At 43.9% G+C, this 19,356-nt stretch overlaps 1 protein-coding gene across 1 annotated transcript; it reads right to left on the reverse strand.

Annotated features, from left to right (window-relative positions):
* Nucleotides 1–3,331: 3,331 nt before the first annotated feature.
* NMS (neuromedin S) lies at nt 3,332–11,093 on the reverse strand. The gene is made up of 9 exons (XM_042805840.1): nt 11,018–11,093; nt 10,754–10,809; nt 10,340–10,390; nt 9,175–9,234; nt 6,440–6,475; nt 5,957–5,998; nt 4,939–4,969; nt 4,549–4,648; nt 3,332–3,506 (listed from the first exon to the last, which is right to left on the reverse strand). Exons 1-9 carry the CDS (start codon nt 11,091–11,093, stop codon nt 3,332–3,334), a joined length of 627 nt encoding a protein of 208 aa, XP_042661774.1.
* Between the last annotated feature and the right edge of the window lie 8,263 nt (nt 11,094–19,356).

Consider the following 19,356-nt stretch of genomic DNA (forward strand, 5'->3'; position numbering starts at 1 on the left):
AGATCCCCCGTCTCACGATTTATGAACAGCCCAAACCCTCTTCTAATAATCCTTGCCTTATTCCTCGCAGTGACTCAATTGAGATAAGGAGTCCCTCCGGGAAAGTTCCCGGGAGCGCCCAAGAGAGTCCTATTCTCAAGGAGTCCCGCGGGCCCCGCTCCTTTAATTCCCTTTCACCACTTACACTGATGCCAACCCCGAGAAACTTTCGTATTCGCCTTACGGGCAGCGCCGAGGCTTCCCCTGCACAGGAATTCCCTAGCCCCAACCACGCGGAACTTTCGCTCCGTCTGACAGGCAGGCTTTCCACAGATTCAGAAAGAAGTGCCTTACCTTTCCAGGGGACGTTGCGAGGAGCTTTATGGGTCGAGACCGATGGCTCTCCCCGAGAATTCCTCAGTGCCGGCTGGAGTTCAATCAGCGCTCGATCCTGTCCAGGATCATATTGTTGCAATTACCTTAATAAAATAGTTTGAATCCTAGAATATTATTTTGATTTTAGTTTAAAAGTATGATTTTGATTTAACATGAAGCTACAGTAGCTATGAGAATATAAAGTACACTGAGGCCCTTAGGATTAAGCAACTAGTATGCTGTGTGCCTTGAACACTATGAGAATCGTTATGGACTCTGAATTAACACAATAGGTACTGGTTATGGATCTTGACTTGAAACAATAGGTACCTGAGGAAAACTGGTTTGGTTGGGAAGATCGGTCAAGGGAGAGGTGAACATTAACCAAAGGTGGAGTAGAGCATGTGCAAGGATGGAGTTCAATCAGCCGACACAGTGATGAAGACTATCGACGACCACCAGAGGACCCCCTTCCAGTATAACCACGCATGCGTTAGAGACATTTGCATATGATAATAATTTCCAGGAAATAACATGCATATGCTAATCATTGCCCTCCCCCCATTCTATTTAAATCAATTAGTGAGGATGACTAATGATTTCTGTAGAATAGGAATATAGGTAAGGTGAGGTAACTAAAAGCCAATCATTATAAAGGTCAACTTAAGCGTTATGAATTTATGGATCTTATGTAACTATGATTCTGCTGAAAAAGTGTATAAATATGTTGTGCTTTGTACCTGTCGATGAACACGTCTTTGGCGGAGTTATCCCCCATGTTCCCCAGCGCTGGAATAAAGAAGTGCCTGCTTATCTGCTGGGTGTAGATAAGTTCTATTCGCAATTGCGACCGCTAACAGGGAGAGAATTGGAAGGGTGGAAGTCAGGAAGCTCATGGGTTGAGATAAAGACAGCTTAATAGGTAAAGCAAAAGCCACATGCACAAGCAGAGCAAACCAAAGAATTTATTAATGGCTCCCCATGGTCAGGCAGGGGCTCAGCCGTCCCCAGGAGGGCCGGGCTCCGTCACGCGTAACGGTGACTTGGGCAGGGAAACGCCATCACTCCGAGTGTCCCCCGCTTTTTCCTTCTCCCCCCAGTTTTTATTGCTGAACACGATGTTATGTGGTGTGGGATGTCCCTCTGGTCAGTGGGGGTCAGCTGTCCCCGTTGTGTCCCCTCCTGACTCCTTGTGCACCCCCAGTCTCCTCGCTGGTGGGGGGGTGTCAGAAGCAGAAAAGGCCCTGACACCGTGCAAGCACTGCTCAGCAACAGCTAAAGCATTAGTGTGTTATGAGCACTGTTTTGGTTGCGGATCCAAAACACAGCACCATACCAGCTACTATGGAGAAAATTAACTCTATCCCGGCCTAAACCAGTACAAATCTTTATGCAGAACTGAGCAAAACTTGATGCTGTTCAGCTTTGGCCTCTGAGGTGAAACAGGCCAGAAGTGCCGTTGATGTGCTTTTGCATCATTATCTCGTATTTATTTTCTTTACCACAGTGCACTCCCAGACCTGACCCTGTTAGAGACTGAAATACGTAGCATGAAATTGTACCCATACCACAGAATAACTGAGGCTGGAAGGGACCTCAGGAGGTTTCCAGTCTGATCCCAAGCAGGCATTCAGACCAGGTTTTGTCTACTCTGGTCTTCAAAACCTGCAGGGACTGGATGGCACGACATCCCTGGACAACCTGCTGTACTGCCTGGATGTCCTCATGGGGGAAAAGTTTCTCCTTATAGCCAGTCTCAACCTCTCTTGTTTCAATTTATGCCTGTTGCTACTTGTCTTCCCACCCCTCATCATGAGAAGCCTGACCATCTCCTTGATAACCCCTTGTAGGCACTAGAGGGGCTGTTAGGTGCCCCTGAAGGCATCCCTTCTCCAGGCTGAACCAGCCCAGCTGCCCCTGCATCTGCTCATGGGACCAGTGCTCCCATCCCCACCGCCTCAGAGGCCTTCCATGAGCTGCCTCCTCTTTGTCCATGCCCTTCCTGTATTGAAGGGCCCACAACCGGACACACTACCCTAGATGTGGTCCAACAATTGCCAAGTAACTCATCACTTCCCTCTATCTCCCAGCCAAACTTCTGTTAACATAGCCTAAATTGGGAACTTACCCAGTTAAAAAAACAAAACAAAACGAAACAAAACAACAACAAAACCAAAACAACAACAAGACACAAAAAACAACAACAAAAATCCCCATCTTTTTCTCAGGGTTTGTTTTTAAAGACAGATAACTTCCCAAATCCAGTTCACACAGCTGTGCTAGGACTGACTAGCGAAGGAGGGGAAGGGGCAATAACAAAGTTCTAGAGGAAACCAATGCTGTGGGACACTTTGTGTTGAGGAACACCCACCTGGTGTGTATCCCCAGACCCTGGCTTTTATTATGCTCTTCTCTTCCTATGGAAGTAATGTTTTAGTACTTTAAATTTTCTGCCCACAAATGTCCCCATCTAGCAAAACAAACCACCCCACTCCTTATAGTGCAAACAAAATGGGCTACACCATAGGTTTAAATTCATTATTTCGATAAAAGTGGCAGATGTTCAGAATCTCTCAAATGACTCATTTGTGCTTTATGATAGCCAATAAAAATACACCACCTGATCAAATAGTGCCTGTGTATAACAGCAGTGCTGGTTCCACTTCTTTCAGAGTGCTTTGGATTCATCAGTCATCACACTCAATGCCTTAGTAATTTAAGGTAAGAATTAAATCAATAAAATATCCATGATGATTTTAATATCATACTGTTTGGGATGTATATTTTGAAATGCTAGGAAAATATATTATCTTGTGAAAAGGGCAAGCTATTAATTCATGACCCTATTAAAGATGTTATAAATACAAAACGCACAGTTGGATTTGAAAATTGTTGATATTCAGATGATTGATTTCCTTTGAATACAGTTGTAACAAGGCAATGCTACACTACAGCCCAATGAAGTCTAGTGCCTGCTTCAATAAAAAAGGACAAGAAGAATTAATGATTGCAAATTTATTACATGGAACAGCAAATTCCAGACAACCGAGTCACATAATAGACAACCAGTGCAATGGGAATTCTCCTTTCTTTGTATAAACCGAGGCATCGAGCTGGTAAATCGACCCATAAACTTCATATTCCTTGGTATTCTGAAACAAATTAACACAGTATCATATTTTATGTTGAGATGTTGATCTAACTATAACTTAGTATTCAGTTATGTATGTCTGGTCCTTCCCAAAGTTAGAAATAAAATAGCCTCAAATTCCAGCACCAGATTAAGATGGCTGAAAGTTTGAGTAAGTGCCCAGATCTGTTATTTGATCTCAAACACAAATCCTCCCTCCTCACACAGTTCTCTCTGCATCATGTCTTAACTCCACTGTCCTTTTTTTTAGAGGTATGGAGGCATGGTGCGCATCTTGCAGCTGGGCTGGCTCAGGACACTGAGCTGTGGATACAGTTTACTGCTGTATGCAGGGCTAGGGCATCACTAGAGAGTAGTGGCTTTTACAACAGCACTTTAATGAGATCTATTTGACAGTCTAGCAGTTCTGTTAACACCAGAGTACTCTGATGCAAGTTTACTCCAGTTGGTTATGAACTGTTTTGCCCAAAAGCTACAGGAATGCTCTCTCTGTCTTATCTTTGGGGTTGTCAGCTCATGCTTCCAGTTACCCTAAACAGATCTAGGGAGCACTGCCTGTCCCTACCTGCAACAGCTATGAAACATTTCCCACACGCATGTGGGACTAACAACACAGGAACAGCTACAGCGTCTCAGACCAAAGATCCATTTAGTTCCTTATCTTCCCTTCATCCTTCAGAAGCAATGAATGCCCAGGGCAGTGCCTAAGACCAGAGCAAATAGAGAGGCTGATCTACAACACTCTCTCAAGTCTTTAGTTTCTTTCTTCCTGAAATGGTTGAATGCTGAATATACGGCTAAAGTTTTCTTTGCAGTTTTTCTTTCCTATCCTTCTGTTCAAAAAAAAACCACTAAGGCCTTTAATACACTCTTTCAAAGATGGATATGTAAGAGCTACATGATATTATTAGATCTCACTGTCCTCCTTTCTTACATCCCCACCCCTGCTCTTTCTAGTCAATGTTTACCCTAAAAGAGGTCCTAATTCTGATGTGAGAACAACTCCTACCTGCATGTAGAGATCCACATCAGTGGGTTCTCACATAGGATTAGGTGACTGAAAGCCTCTTGTAGCAGAGTCCACATATTTATCAAGGTGAAGGACCTGGCTAGCTTTTGTGTTCCAAGTACAATTTACACCCTCTGTATCTAAACTTTGCAATTTCTGTACCATTTCTATCATTTTGCAGAGGATGAAAGCTCTTCCTTACTTAACCTTAAAGAGGGAAGAAAATAATACTTTTGTCAAGAGCATACACTGTAAGTCTGAGCATGAAAAAAAGCATTTCTGCCCAAAGACCTCTCCGTGACCATATGAAATATCCACATGGCTACATATGTTTGCAGTACTTTTCAGTAACTCCTTCTGTCATAAGGATCATCTTTATTGAAAAGACAGAACAAATTCTTGTCACTTTTAGATGCCTACTTACCATTGCTTTTGATAGTTCTTCCATTTCGAGGCTGAAAAACATAATAATTAGATGGTTGTGCAGAAGGATTAGATGCCAAATTTATAAGCATACCAAAATACATCTCCTATCATGCAGAGTACATAAGAAGGCTGCAGTAAGATTTCCTTTAAAGGGACAACATGTCAAATACCAGGGATCCATGCAGGGTGGGATTTGCTTTTGAATCAGAGATATTAAATCAGCCTCCATCCAAATAGCTAAACAGTCTGTCTTCAACTATTCTTATTAAAGGTCTTGGTCCCAATTCACTGAGGTACTATGTAGATGCCTGAGAAAGAACATATAAATGCCACCATAGAAAGTACCTGGCCAGACACACTTAAGGGATCTAACATGTAAATGACAGCTGAACTGAGGCTCTGGTTACCCGCTACAACCTACATTTAAACTTTTTTTTTAATGTGTTGAAGATATTTCCTAAAAACTAGTTTGGTGTTAATCAGTGTGTCTAAACCAGAATATTTTTCATTACACAGTGCCATAGTTGAGCAAGCCAATGGGTGAAAAACATGAGAGAAATTATGATGTCTATAATTTTGCTTTGGCTTTTCACCTTTATGCAGTATGCCATCCTTTAGTGGCCAAACCTTTCAGACCAAGTGGACATTCAGCTCATGTACATATTTTCTCACAATTTAGCATCAGTGCATCTTGGCAGCCTCAGAGATACAAGCCACATACTACTTCTGTCTTTGGATGATCTGGCTCAAGACAAAACATTTGCAGAGTCACCTCTTCAAATCAAAAAATGTTTAATCCATTACTACCCCAGATCTCATTATCTTGTGGTCTTTTAGTTGAACCAGAGCTTTTAAAGCGAATAATTCCCTAAGCTTTCAAGCAAGGGATATCTGGCCTTTACACAAAACGAGCATAGCAAGAATTTGCGAAGGCAAACCGTTGGATATATATATGGATATATATATATTATATTGTCTGTGATTCAGAATCTTTAGAAAGTAAGAGATTCAGATACCCTGAAAAGGAAAAAAGGCCGTCCCAGAGTCCCATGACTATCCTGTAAAATAAACCACATACCATTAACAAAATACTTTAAACTCAGCTCCATAGGTCTGTTGACAAGTTTCAGTGTCATTCTGTCAGAATATCAATAATTCAAGTCCTTTTTCAACAGCATACAAATGAGATGTTGATAGTCCCCAATGCCCATTCATCTGGACTGCTGATTGAAAATTAATAGCCAAAGGGCATTGTCAAGAAGTATCCATTCTGTCTAGTGTAAATATACTAAATTACCATAACTAAAGATTCAAAGGCTTTAGAAAATGTATAAAAGAAAGCTTAATACATGGTGGATTGCTCTGCAGAAGCAGGGTCAGCACAGCTCTCTTCCCAACCACTGAAAAAACAAGCTGACTTTAAAAAAGCAGCAAAAGAAACAGGGAAAGGGCCGTACTTCCCTGTCCATTGCTACTCGCTTGTCTTCACATTTACATACCTTCTTTGTAAACTTTGTAGCAGCAATCTGTGATTCCTGAAAGTGGACAGTGTAAGTTAATCAAGATGCTGTAATTTCTTTGGTCTGTTACAATAATCCTCCATCACTGATGAGGTTGCTGCACTCCATGTGAGAAGAGAGATGATCTTACACTTATCACAGACCAATGTAAGAATAGCAGCAAATGGATCTTTTTAAAGCTTGATTTTAAACCTTGCTTTATCCAGTGTCACCCCATTTGTTATCATCATTCAACACTCTTCCCTCACTGTGCAGCAAAGCACAGCCGTGCTCTGGGGAGTAAAACAGAGCTCAACCTGGAGCAGAGGCAGCAGCTCCATTCTTCAGGCTTGAATTGTACCCATAGCTCTTACCTTGTTAAAATGTGGCTGCTCTTCACCTTTCAGAATGCCCTTGGTTTTAACCCAGGCATGGTTGCTGTTTTTAAGCCTTCCCTTGCACCCTTTATTCTTCAAGAAATTGCTCGTTTCTCTACTCAGCCTTATAGCAAGGAATAGAAGCTTTCCTCATGACTTCATGCAAATAGACTAAGCTCAATGTCTAACAAAGCCCTGCACCTGCAGTCTGGTGCACGGGCCAGGTTTGGAAGCCCTCCTGCCCATGGCATGGGCTGGCCAGGAACAGGATAGCTCTGTGTGCCGCAGCCACAGTTACATCGGTAAATGGGTTTAGTTACCTGGGGTGGGCTTGAAAAACAAGCATAGATGACGAGCAAGGACATGAAGACAGGGGATGAGCACACAGGAGAATCATGTGGATGGGAAACAGGGAAGGAAGAATTTTAAAAGACAAAATATACAAGCAAGAAGGAGGGAATCATGATTCAGGGAATGAGATGAGGATTTCCTTGGTTCAAGATTCAAGACAATGATTTATAGAGCAACTGACGTCAATTTACAGAGCTATGAAATACTGTGGAAGAAAAAAGTGCTTGCTTGATCAAAGTGCTTTAAAGGATGCAAAGGAGGAGACTACAAAGATAGTGTGATTGCTAGTTCTGTTCCTAGATGATTATTACATACTAAGCAAAGACAGAGACAGATTCATGACTTATCCTGCAGTTTCAAATATCCTAGCTAGTTTGTAACAGGTGAGAGTTTACTATGTGGAAGAAACCTGGGAAAAACTGAGCTTCTAAACAGTGTGTTGGCTTGACTTTAGGATGGAAATTTCAAACTCTCATGGAGGTGACTGCATTGTAGCTGGGTGTAGATAGCTCTTTTTGATTCCTTTGAAAGTACCATCTGCAAGATTTACCCAAAGATTAGACACTGAAGTTAAATAGTGTATTAGTTCTCTCAAAAGATTAAGTTCCCCGGATGGAGTTCAAGTCTCATTGATGCCCAGATTGCCACTGACTTTGACTTTCATAGTGCTGAGGCCTCATTCCTTCTCTTGAAACACCATCTACGTCCTCTACATAATCTGTAATTCTGACTGAATCATTTAAAAAAAAAAATCCACACAAATATAGGCTCATGTAGAAAGCTGAAATCCAGCTGAATCAGTAGGATTTCATAACTGTTTCACTGTGTGTACCACATAGATTCATGTCTGCAGTGTCTTCTCAAATGGTGGGCTGAGAAAGTACAACTTCATGCAATACAAGATTTGACCAGCTATGTAAAACTCTGCAAATTTTGTATTGCTCTCCTTCTGTATTTCACATTTATACTTGATCTGCCACTTAATCAGACCACAGATAGAAAACAAGTTGCAGATACGTAGCTGATATTAGTCATATCTCTTGAAAGAATACCATATGAGATTAAGCTCTCAGTCTTGAGGACGCATAACAGAGGGTGAATTTTTTGCAAGGTTAGTAACTAGAACAGTAACCAGGAATAGGGCTTCTTTCAGTTACCAGATGATGCTGGATGTCCCCTCATTAGCTAAACTGCAGAAGCATAGGAGTCAATGCTGAACTCAAAAACATTTAAGACTGAAATGCTGGATTTTTTTATACACAATCATCTTCAGTATTGTAGAGTTTTATGGCTGGTTTAGGAAAGCACACTTGGAATTATAAAAGACACTAGCAAGAAGAGATATTGAAATACATGTAAAATACTTTTTATTACTGTCTTGAAGGCTCTACTCATGATTTGAAACAGAGGACTCAAACTCCACAAGTAAGCTGGCCTTTTTAAGATACCAAGGGACTGAGTTAATTTTATGGGAAAGGCTCTTAAACTGGCAATATTAAAAAAGTGATATAAAGCAGAATTGACATAGGTCCTAGTATGACTGCACCAATGAGGAAGAGCTATACTAAATCATCCCTCAACTTAATCGTTTGGATCTTAGTCAGAAACACAAAAAACTAAGCTCAAATAGAGTATTCAAATCAGTAAAGCAACTCATATGCCTCCACATTCAGCATGATCTTAAGTATGCTATGTATATTTTTAGCATATTTAGCCCTGTATTATTCAAAAGTGAGGGTCAGGTTAAAATACTGGCCCTTGCTGTAAATAGATGGTTTGGTTCTTGAGCTCCAAGTTGGTGAAAACCAGCAATTTCATACATAATTTAGTGGAGTTAATAATTACAGGCAAACTACTAGTGAGAAGAAAGAATCTTTTGTATGTTCTCCTACCCTACATCTCCTAAACCATGATGATACTAGATTATACATTATTGTTTAGAGAGAAATGTCAAAAAGTTGGTTTTGGAGGGGATGCTGTGAAATAAAAGCAGCAATTACACCTTACCTCATTTGTATGCATGCTGTTGAATATGGAATAACAGAGATCCAAAACAGTGCTGGAGATCTGCAAAACAAAACTGTATTTTAATACATTTACTGAGAGGATGTGGGGTACATGGTTTGATAGAGAACAGGCTTGATTCTGATCCCAGCACAATTCAGCTTGAACATGGTTCCACTAAAACCGCTCAGGGCAGGGCAAGACTTTCTGATGCTATTATGAGCTGAAAAACTAGTATTTTATATGAGTAAGATACACACAATACTACTAATGTTGTCAACACAGTCTTGTGCTATAAAGAGATCTAAATCAGCCTCTTATATTTAAAACACATTTTCCTATGCTAAGTGTTCTAGAAATAGGCTTAGGTTTTGGCATATTTAATTCATATTCATTTTCATCTACAAGCATTTCAGTCAATCAGTACTGTAATCTTTAACCATACACTGAAATATACTGTCCCATACCCACTGACACAGGACAGGGATTTGCTAATGCATGAAATCAGATTAGATGAGAAGTAACTACCACTCCAAATGAAGTAAAATCTAAGACACGTAAATGACTGGCTCCGGGAACTGTTTTCCACAAATCTTGGTTTACAAAACTAAAAGATTCCAGAAAGAAAAAAAAAAAATCAGCACAAAATGTTCAAAATCTCCATATAATTCCTGAGCCTGAAAAGATTTTTCTTTCCCACTTGAAAATGACCCTTGGGTTTAGTATCAAATGCAGTGGGGCTGATCTGTCAATGCTACCGAGAGTTTTCTTGAACTGTTTGCAAGCTCTGGGCTAGAAGCGCCACAGCAGAAGTGAGCTGTGAAAATCCCCCCTTGCCCCCCTCTCCACTGAGTGCCTGGATGAAAACCCGTCCTCCCACCACCACCGAGCCGGGACCAGGCAGGACTCTGCCTGTAACTCCTACAGCACTGTGCTAACTACCCCTGTGATGGGCAGAAAAGCACATTTTTTTCTTTCTCTAGGTCTGAATTAGCTCCACAGGGAGGAGAGCACACACACCAGCAAACTCGCTTTGCTCTCCAGAGCCGCCAGCTCCCTGGAGGAGGCTTTGCCACCTGCAGACATTAATGCTCAGGGTTACACAGGGCAACTAGTATGTCTGGAAGAGAGTCCCAGCAGATCAAACACATTACCAAAGTCGATTTACCTGGGGTTGATCAGACAGTTTCATCCACTGACTGAAACACAGTGCCAGTTGCTTTAAAAAAGTAAAGATTAGACATTAACAGTGGGTCTGTTATACCTTGGGACCTGTGTTTTTAGCTCAGGGAGCCAGGACTGGTTGGTGATTAGCCTGCCCAGCTTTTGCTCAGCCAGGCATCCTCTTCTGCACATCGCACCCCTGCCCGTACCCGTACCCGCTACCTCCCCGAGCAGCAAAGGGTGCCAGCCTCCCCGCTCTCTTTACCACCCACCCGAGGGATTTCAGAACGTGTTTCCAGCCTGTTGCCCATTTCCTACCCCGCCACGGGCGAGCCCCGTTTCCCACCCGCCCCGTCGGACACCGCCGCCGCGCATCCCCCTCAGGCGGGCCGGCGGGGCAGGCGAAGAGGGACCTTACCTGGCTTTTGGGCAGGTCCACGCCGTCCCTGTAGCGTGAGAAAGGCTGGGGGAACCCTGCGGGGACACGGAGAGGGGGGAGAGGAGGACACGGCTGCGAGGGGACGCCGCAGAACCCAGCCCCGACGGCGCCCCTGGAGGGGAGACGCCCCTTTCTTTCCAAGGTTTGGGGGTTCTCCGTGGATGCGTGTCGTTCCCCCCCCTCCACCCCCGTCCCGTTTTTTTTTTTTTTTTTTTTTGGGGGGGGGGTGGGGGCGGGACGTACCTGAGCCCCGCGGGAGGGCGCAGAGGCAGCAGGCGGCGAGCAGCCAGGGCAGGGCGGGCGGCGCCGGGGGGGCCATGGCGGGGCAGCGGCGGGGCTGGCGGCCGGGGCCGCTTTTATGGAGCCGGGCCGAGCCCGGGCCGCCGCCGAGCCAATGGGCGCCGGGGCGGCCCCGCTCCCGCTGCTGGGGCTCGCCGGCCCCCCCGGGACCGAGCAACCCCCGCCCGCCCGCCCGCCCGCCGGCCGGAGGGTCCCGGGGTCCCGCCTTCGACATCGTCCCCTCCTCCTCCCTTCGGGACCCGCCGTCAAAGCTGGTTTTCTAGAAGGAGGTGGCAGAAAAGGAGGGAGGGAAGGAGGGAGGGAGGGAAAGAAGAGTCTGTGCAAGGAGAAGCGACGGAGCTGCTGGGGTTTTCACTGTAAATGGAAAAATCAGGTTTGTAGTAGGGCTTACTGAGTCTTCGGAAAACGTTCCTCCTCATGGCAGCTTGGGGAATAAAGTTTGCCTCCTAATCGGAGGGGATGTGAACTTTCATATTAAACAAGTCCCAGCCCATCTTATTATATTTACCTTCATGTGAAATAAGGAAAGTCATCTACCTCTTATTTCATTTCATAGTAGATACGTAGACAAGACAAAGATCTGCCCATGACAGAAGGACGATTCTCTATTCCTGATTTAATCACTGGGTTTGACTTCAGAAAATGCTTCCCGTTTTTTTCTGTCCTAGTTTTAAGGGCAATGCTTTGTAATCAGATCTGAGACTGAGCAAGGCAGAGTCCTCCCAACCTCTTTATATTTATAGACTTTGGGCCCACTGAAGCAAATACATATCCATCCAGCTGTCCAGCTTCTAATATATGTAGTAGAGATATTTGGGTGGCAATGGCTACACGTGGGATGTAAGCCTTAAAAAGCTGCAGAAGGGATTATTGGCACAGCAGCCCACCTCAGCTCATAATGTCCTTTAGCTGTGCGCTAAAAGGGTGACAGCAGGACTGTTCCTGGTGGGAACATCTCAGCATCTCAGAGCAGTCAGAGAGGAGATGTGCCTGCTTTCTCGCAGAGGAAAAAAAGGGACCCAGACTTCATGTGACTCTGTCAGCTTCACAACTGTGTGTCCTGAGTACGAAAAGAGGCACAGGAGCAGCTGAGCGACCCCAGCACCATTAGTTCACCCTTTGTTCCTTCCCCTGGGAGAGGCGGCCGTCTTTGCCTCATCACAGCCCTTTGGGTGCAATAATCTGAGTGGGGAGCTGTCGGGAGAGGTCAGACACTGCTACAGCAGGCACTCAGCTGTCAGCTTCTGTCAGCTTTCTTCCTCAGGCTACGCATTATCTGCCTAAATTCCCACTTCTGTCCCACACAGCCTGTTAAATAATAGCTCCTTTCAAAGTATTTACCTATGTCTGAGTTTAGGAGTATGAATTTTTTTGCAATAGCATAGGAAAAGGTGTGTGTGATCACGTTGGGTGGGTAAAATCTACCCGTCCCTGAAGTAAAATACTGGATGCTGCCTGAACCTTTCCTTCCTCCTTCTCATGCCCAATGCAGGTTCCCCTGCTTTATTGCATTCTTTCCCAGTGAGTACCCTAAATGTACCCTGGGCTTTCCTTCAACAAATTTTGCCTACAGGTTGGTCCTGTGAAGCCTGTGGAGTTACCCATTTACTTCAGGTGAGGCTTATACTTAAAGATGAGATAAAAGTTGTTATACAAGTTCCATGAAAAATTATCAGTACAACTTATTATCAAACTGAAAATACTATTTTATCAGTAACTGTGCAGTATGAGGGAACAATGGGGAAAAGTGTTTAAAACCAAAATTTCAAACAGATGAGTGTGTCATATTATTAACACATTCACCTTCCTTAAATCAGAACTTTCTTTGCTTCTATACGTTTCATTTCATAGGTATTAGCTGAAGTGCAGCTTTGCCAATGGATATATCAGCACCAAGTCACATTAATGAGCCATACTTGTACTGCACAAATGAAATTCCTGCTTTAACGTCCCAGGCTTCCTGTGTGCAGAGAGAGAAATAGGTTAAGAGTTTCAGTGCCCACAGTGATTCACAAATTAATTAAAAATGAAGCTTTGGTGGGGGGTCAATGAGAAACAAGAGAATTTTATATGGTGAGTCAAGAATCTTGGCATATATTTAGCAACAGCAATATTATGGCACCCATAATTTTAGAATAAAATATTCTGTGATCAATAAATGAAAAATAAGAAGAGAATTTGGCTTCAACAGGCATAAGAGTGAATGGCTGGCTTCCTTTTTGTAAATGATCTCTGCAATGTAATCAGCAGGTTATAGCAGATAGTGAGGACAGAGTCAGCAAAACATTGCCATCATGTTGTTTCCAAGCACATCCCAACTGGCTGCTTCTGCTTCTGCATGCCTCTCACTCTCTGCAGCTCAGCAGGGCCTGGTATAAGGCCTTATCCTGCTCTGAGGGCTTTCTATACCTAACCCAAAACCCATTTGGCAAAATGAGAAAAGCTGAAAAAATGGGAGGGTATTTATTAGGCAAACCTGCCATAAAGCCTGCAGACACTCCCAATACTCATCTTCTGTTAGATATGACGGTGCCTGTTTATGCTGAATACAAGGCTGCGTTTAATGTGGTTTTAGCTAACATTCATTTACCTTTCCAGCATGGACAAGTGGTCCAAACAACGAGAGACTGTCTCATTTTTGTTTTCATATGGGCAAGGCTCCACTCAGCACCCAGGGCTGTGGGCCCAAACTTTACTTTACCAGCAAACATCACACTTTGGTAAAATTGACATATAGTATAGGTGTTGCTTAGGTTGCCTGAATGTCAAATAAGTAGACTATAATTAATTTCATGCTTCTGTTTGTAGTTGGATTGCTATCCTTTACAGCTATAAAGCCATGGTCTTGAAAGTTGAGTAGGCCAGCAAGTAAATAAAAGTATGCCCTATCCACAGGGTAGGAGTTCAAAGACAAGAAGCTAACCCAAGAGTGTCAAAACGGGGACAGGTGCTAATGGGGAAGTTAGGGAACTAGACTAGGAATCTGAACATTTGCATTCATTTGGATAGTTTCTTGCATAAACATGATTTTATGTCTGCTGTGTTCAGCCAGACAAGTGGAAATTCCTCTGAAATGAAGCAATTTGCAGCTACCAGGTTGTACTGTTGTGGTTTGAGCCTGCTCGGCAGCCAACCACAACGCAGCCACTCACTCCCCCTTCTCTTCTGGCAATGAGGAGGGACAGATGAGCCAGGCTCGGGGTTCGAGATAGGACTGAGAGGGGAAAATCACCCATTATGGTCACAGGCCAAAGGCAGACTCATTAGGGGAAGAAAAAAAGAACATACATTAATTACAGACACTAACAACACATAACAGAGTAGGACAGTGAGAAGCATTGCCACATCTTGAGAACACCTTCCCCCCACCCCTCCCTTCTTCCCGGGCTCAGCTCTGCTCCCGATATCTCTACCTCCTCCCCCAGGGGCGCAGGGGCAGGGAATGGGGGGTGCAGTCAGTGCTGCTGCTTCTGCCATCTTCTGTGGGGGGAGCTCTTGAAACTTGTTCCCCCTGCTCCAGCGTGGTCCCCCTCTCACAGGAGACAGTCCTCCACAAACTTTCTCTGACGTGAGTCCCTCCCATGGGCCGCAGCGTTCCCCACACTGCTCTGTCATGGGTCACCAACTTTCTCCAACTGGAGTCCCTCCCACGGCTGCAGCCCTTCCCGAGCTGCTCCGGCGTGGGACTCCCCCGCATGCTGCAATCCTCCCAGCGCTGAATTACAGCAGTGGGGCTGCCTTTTCCCATGAGACCCCGGTCTTCTTCGGGCACAGAACCTTGATCAGCCGAGCAGGAACAACAGGCCACAAATCAATGTCTGCTCCACCGTAGATCTCCATGGGTGGCAGGGGGGGCCACCCTGCCGTCTCCCCACAGAATGCAGGGGGGTCTCTGCTCCAGCACACCTCCCCCCTCCTTTCTTCCTCCATTCCTCCACTGACCTTGGTGTTCACGCAGCTGCAGCAACTCCTCCTCAGCAGTCCCACTGCTCCTCACCACGTCCCTTCTTAAATACGTTATCGCAGAGGCGCAGCTGATGGGCTCAGTTTTGGTGCAGAGGTGGAGCTGACTTGGAGCTGGGGGAGCTTCGAGAAGCTTCTCACAGGGGGCCACCCTGATAGCCCCCTCCCCTGCCACCAAAAAACCCCACCACTCACTCAAACCCAGGACAACTGTATGGAAACAGTACTCTAGCAACGGGCTATATTGGGCTACAGTGGGCTGAAAGTTCATTATAATTAGTACACTTCGAGGCATTTGAAAAGATCTTCAATCTGGAACTTTCACTTGGCTTAATTTTATTTGGTGCTTCTCCAATCAGAAAGGACAGCAGTGTGTTTTCGTGCTTAGGCAACTGGTGGGATAACTCAGTCAATATCTGTGATTGAGCTTTCATCAAAGTTTTGTCCAGAATGATTTGTTCCTGGCTTCTTAGCTTATGCCCTACTAGAAATTTCCAGGCTGACACATACATCACCACCTGAACAGATCTGACTTTAACAGATGAATTATAATGGCAACACTCATTCATGTGTGCCTCCTAAATCTGAATTACTTAATTCATAGCTTTAATTTTCTTTGAGTATAGTTATATGTAAATCATCATTTTGTGTTTATAGAGGGATAACCACAGTCTGTGGTACCATGGAAACCTTACACTGATTACTAGAGTAAAGGATAAAGGCTAACATGTATACCATACGTCTTGGATTTCTGGCAAATACCCTGGTCCTAACTCTCCATTAGTACATGTGAAGAGAATATGTTAAAATAAACATTTGTCTCACCAAGAGCTGGCTGCTGAAGGAACTGATCCCAGACCATTTTTACTACCTGAGTTTTCTCAAACACCACTCACTCTAACACCACTAGCCAGAAAGGAGAAACAACAAGAGTACATTAATCCATTTCGGTATCATATGACTCACCAACCCTGTGTTGGTGATACTGCTCATTATCTGCCTGACTTTAAGACCATACACACAAAATAACCCATCTAGGAATCTGAGTGTGTAAATAAGTGGGAGCTCAGGCCTCCGGACACTCCAAGTTATGCATCTATCATTGAGTGAGGAACAAGGAATTTAAACCAGAGCTTTGCTTCCCTTAGCCATATTTAGTAGCAGCTACACTTGTCAGAAATCTGAGTTGAGTGCCATTCAAAATGAGTATGCACTCAAACACTGTCACTTACAATTATTGCTGAAGATATCTGTATTTTTCTTGTTAGGTAATTTGAGTCATTTAATATGAAAGCAATTCATTTTCTCACTCTGTTTCAGGTCAAATGCATTTATACAGATTTTTACTGGCATTGAAAATGAACTGATTGCTTCCCTGACATATTTAATTTCATTTGTATGAACTCTTGTATGTCTTCTGACTCTTGGCAGCTGTACATCTTGAGCTAACTTTTATTCTGCCCTTTGGTCAAAATAGTAATGCCCGGCCAAAATAGTTATGCCCAGACACTCATTGGCCTGAGTATTTTCTTATCTCATTAGATTATATGACTTCGCAAAAGCTTTACTGTAGCAAAAAGCAAAATCTTTTCAGCTTTTAAAGCATTTTATCAGTCTGAAAATATTGGAACTGTAAGTTTCACAGAAATGGCCACTCCTGTGTCTAGAGATCAGACCAGACTGGCAGACAACAATAAACTAAGAGCTTTTAATACTGGGTCTGTTTATATTATTTGGATTAGGGTCCAAAACTGCCTGTCAGTAGTGATACCTCCCCTATAGCCTCTACTAAGAAGTGTATCTCACCCTCAGTAGCTGTTTGTCTCCCCACCTGAGTCCCAGTGCCCTTTATGCACAGAGCATATACGTCCCCTTCCCTAAGGTGGACCGCAAAAGATCTGCCCGGTCTGCCTGCAAGCAGCTGGCCAGAAGAGTCACTGGCAAAGAAAAGAGAAGCTTTCCTTGGGAGGGCACCCTCTGTTTCCCAGTTGAATGTATTTTTAAAGCTTTTAATCTCCTCCTCCTCAAATAAATTTGAATGCAGTTTTTTAAATTGTTGTCCTTTCCCAAAGGTCTGCTTGCAGAAGCACAGCAGCTTTTGATACAGGCACAGAATGAAGGAGTTCTGTGTAGGCCAAACCTTGAATCGAGAGAGCTCTCCCTGCTCTGGGAAGGACTCCACGAATGAGCCCTTCTGCTCACTTGGTCTCCGCTCTGGGGACTGCTCAGCTCAGCAGGGACCAACGTTTCCAGTCAAAGATCCAGACCCAGTGTTAGATATAAACATCTAGGAAAAGAGTTCCCTCAATATGACACAGTGGCCAGACAAGACAAATGAGGAAGAACGGTAGTGTGGTGGCAGGAATACTGACATTTTATGGCTCCTATCCCCCCATGGCATTTATGTTCTCTTCTTCCTAAGTATTGCTTGCCAGCAAAATGTTGTGTGTGGGATCGCTCTTGTAGACCACCCTTGGCAAAATGGCCTGGTAAGACAGGAACTTCAGCAGCACGCGTGAGCGGAGCGCCAGGAGCGGTCTGATGGGACATTTGCCCAAACTGGTGCTGCTAAAGGGGAAGATGACCATCAGCAGGATTTAACAGCAACCAGGGAACTGGAGTCTTTAGAAACAAAGGAGTGAGCTCGAAAAGAAGTGCAAAAGGTACACCAAAATTTGTAGCAGAGGTTAGTGCCCCAGTGATGAGAACAGAGCAGGGTTTGGCAGTGCCGGGAGTGGCCCAGCACCCAGGGAGCAGCATCCATGAGGAACGGGGGGACACAGCTGGCACCCAGTGGGGGTGACCCAGTGGGTGCAGTGCAGAGGGACCCGGCGCCTGTGGCCCAACGGGGCTCAGGGGGTGTTGGGAGCAGTGGGGGGTCACACACGCATCTGCCAAACGAGTGGGCAAGGAGTGGGGGCCCACACCCAAGGGAGGGGGCGGGCACTTGTCACTCCCTGTGCAGGATTTGAACTTTTGGGCATTAGTGATAGAAGGGTGTTCAAAAATTTGTAGGAGTTCAGTAACAGTTGGCAATGTCTAGTATTGTGGTTTATTCACCAATTGCTGATTAATTACGTGCTGTTAATAAATCAATAAAGCTCTTCGATCCTGAGTTGGTTTAAGCCATGAGCAGTTTTTCCTGTGATGGTTACGCACCTGAACGTCCCTCAGTGCTAGCAACATTGTGCATGAAATGCAGTAAGGTGAGCTTTCTTTTCCCTTTTATAGTAACGCATCTGGAGAATGTATCTTGTTTGTTTTAAATGGCAACTGCTGCACCTTCTGCTGGCTCTGAAGGCTCCAAACTAAAGAAGGAATTACTCCAAAGCCAAAAAAGAAGGGGGGGGAAATTTGAGAGAGAATAAGCATGTCTTGAGGGAAATAATGACAAAGAACAGAGCAGAGAGCTAGGTCTCTTGGATTGACTATCCACAGGGAAAACTAAGTTCTGACTCAGCAGAGGAGCACTTCATCGCTCATATTCTGTCAAATGCAGTACCTGCCTCTCTCAGCCCTACCACGAGAAACAAGCAGAGGCTGGAGCCTCTCTAGCATTCTTGTCTGAATGTAATTGGAGAACACTGACTTTCTTCCACAATATAATTTTCAGTACAAATATATGTAAGACACTGCACTTAAAAATGAGCTGAGTATTTAAGGTTTTTCTCTGGAAAGATTTAATTGCTAAAGGATCACTGGGGAGAGGTTTTAGCAGGGATGACACGTTGGGATTTCACCCCATCACTTGTAAATATAAAAAGATATGGTGCAATAACTGGTGACTCCTCTTTGGTTTATCACTGCTAACCTCAGAGATTTGAGATGACTAGAGGTATGTGATTCCCATGAAGTCATATGAAACTGGAGAATGTGGTGTACTTATTTAGTTGGATGAATAGTCCTGAGACAGGAGAATTCATTGTATCCAATTTAAATTCTCTTTTTCTTTCTGTTGACAAGGTTATCATATTCCTGGACAGCAATACAGTGTCTAAAGAAGATAGTGTTTAATGGAAGAGTGAGGAGGGATGTAAAATTAAAACCAAATTCTTCTATGATGAAATGCAGTAAGACGTATGAGTACAACATTAAAGAAGCCAATAAAGACTGCATTAAAGCTTCATAATGCAAAATAAATTTTCAAAAACAAATTCTAGAGAGTATAATGGATATATTCCTAAAATCCAAACTATCAGCTGAAAAATATTTTTAAATGTTCTCTGTTCTACCTGAGAAATGTATTTGTGTATACGGTTTCTGATGGTTTTACATTAGCAAAATTACACATTCACTTTACAGTGTAGCCTGACAGGTTC

Source organism: Tyto alba, unplaced genomic scaffold (genome assembly GCF_018691265.1).
Source record: "Tyto alba isolate M040663 unplaced genomic scaffold, T.alba_DEE_v4.0 Super-Scaffold_45, whole genome shotgun sequence".
Taxonomy (NCBI): domain Eukaryota; kingdom Metazoa; phylum Chordata; class Aves; order Strigiformes; family Tytonidae; genus Tyto; species Tyto alba.

Coding starts and splice junctions, on each gene's coding strand:
- NMS (XM_042805840.1), bottom strand. CDS start 11,093: ATGGCCCCCCCGGCGCCGCCCGCCCTGCCCTGGCTGCTCGCCGCCTGC. Junction 4,970..5,956: donor GGCCTTTTTTCCTTTTCAGG/GTATCTGAATCT, acceptor TATGTTTTTCAG/CCTCGAAATGGAAGAACTAT. Junction 3,507..4,548: donor TTTCAGTCACCTAATCCTAT/GTGAGAACCCAC, acceptor AATTTGTTTCAG/AATACCAAGGAATATGAAGT.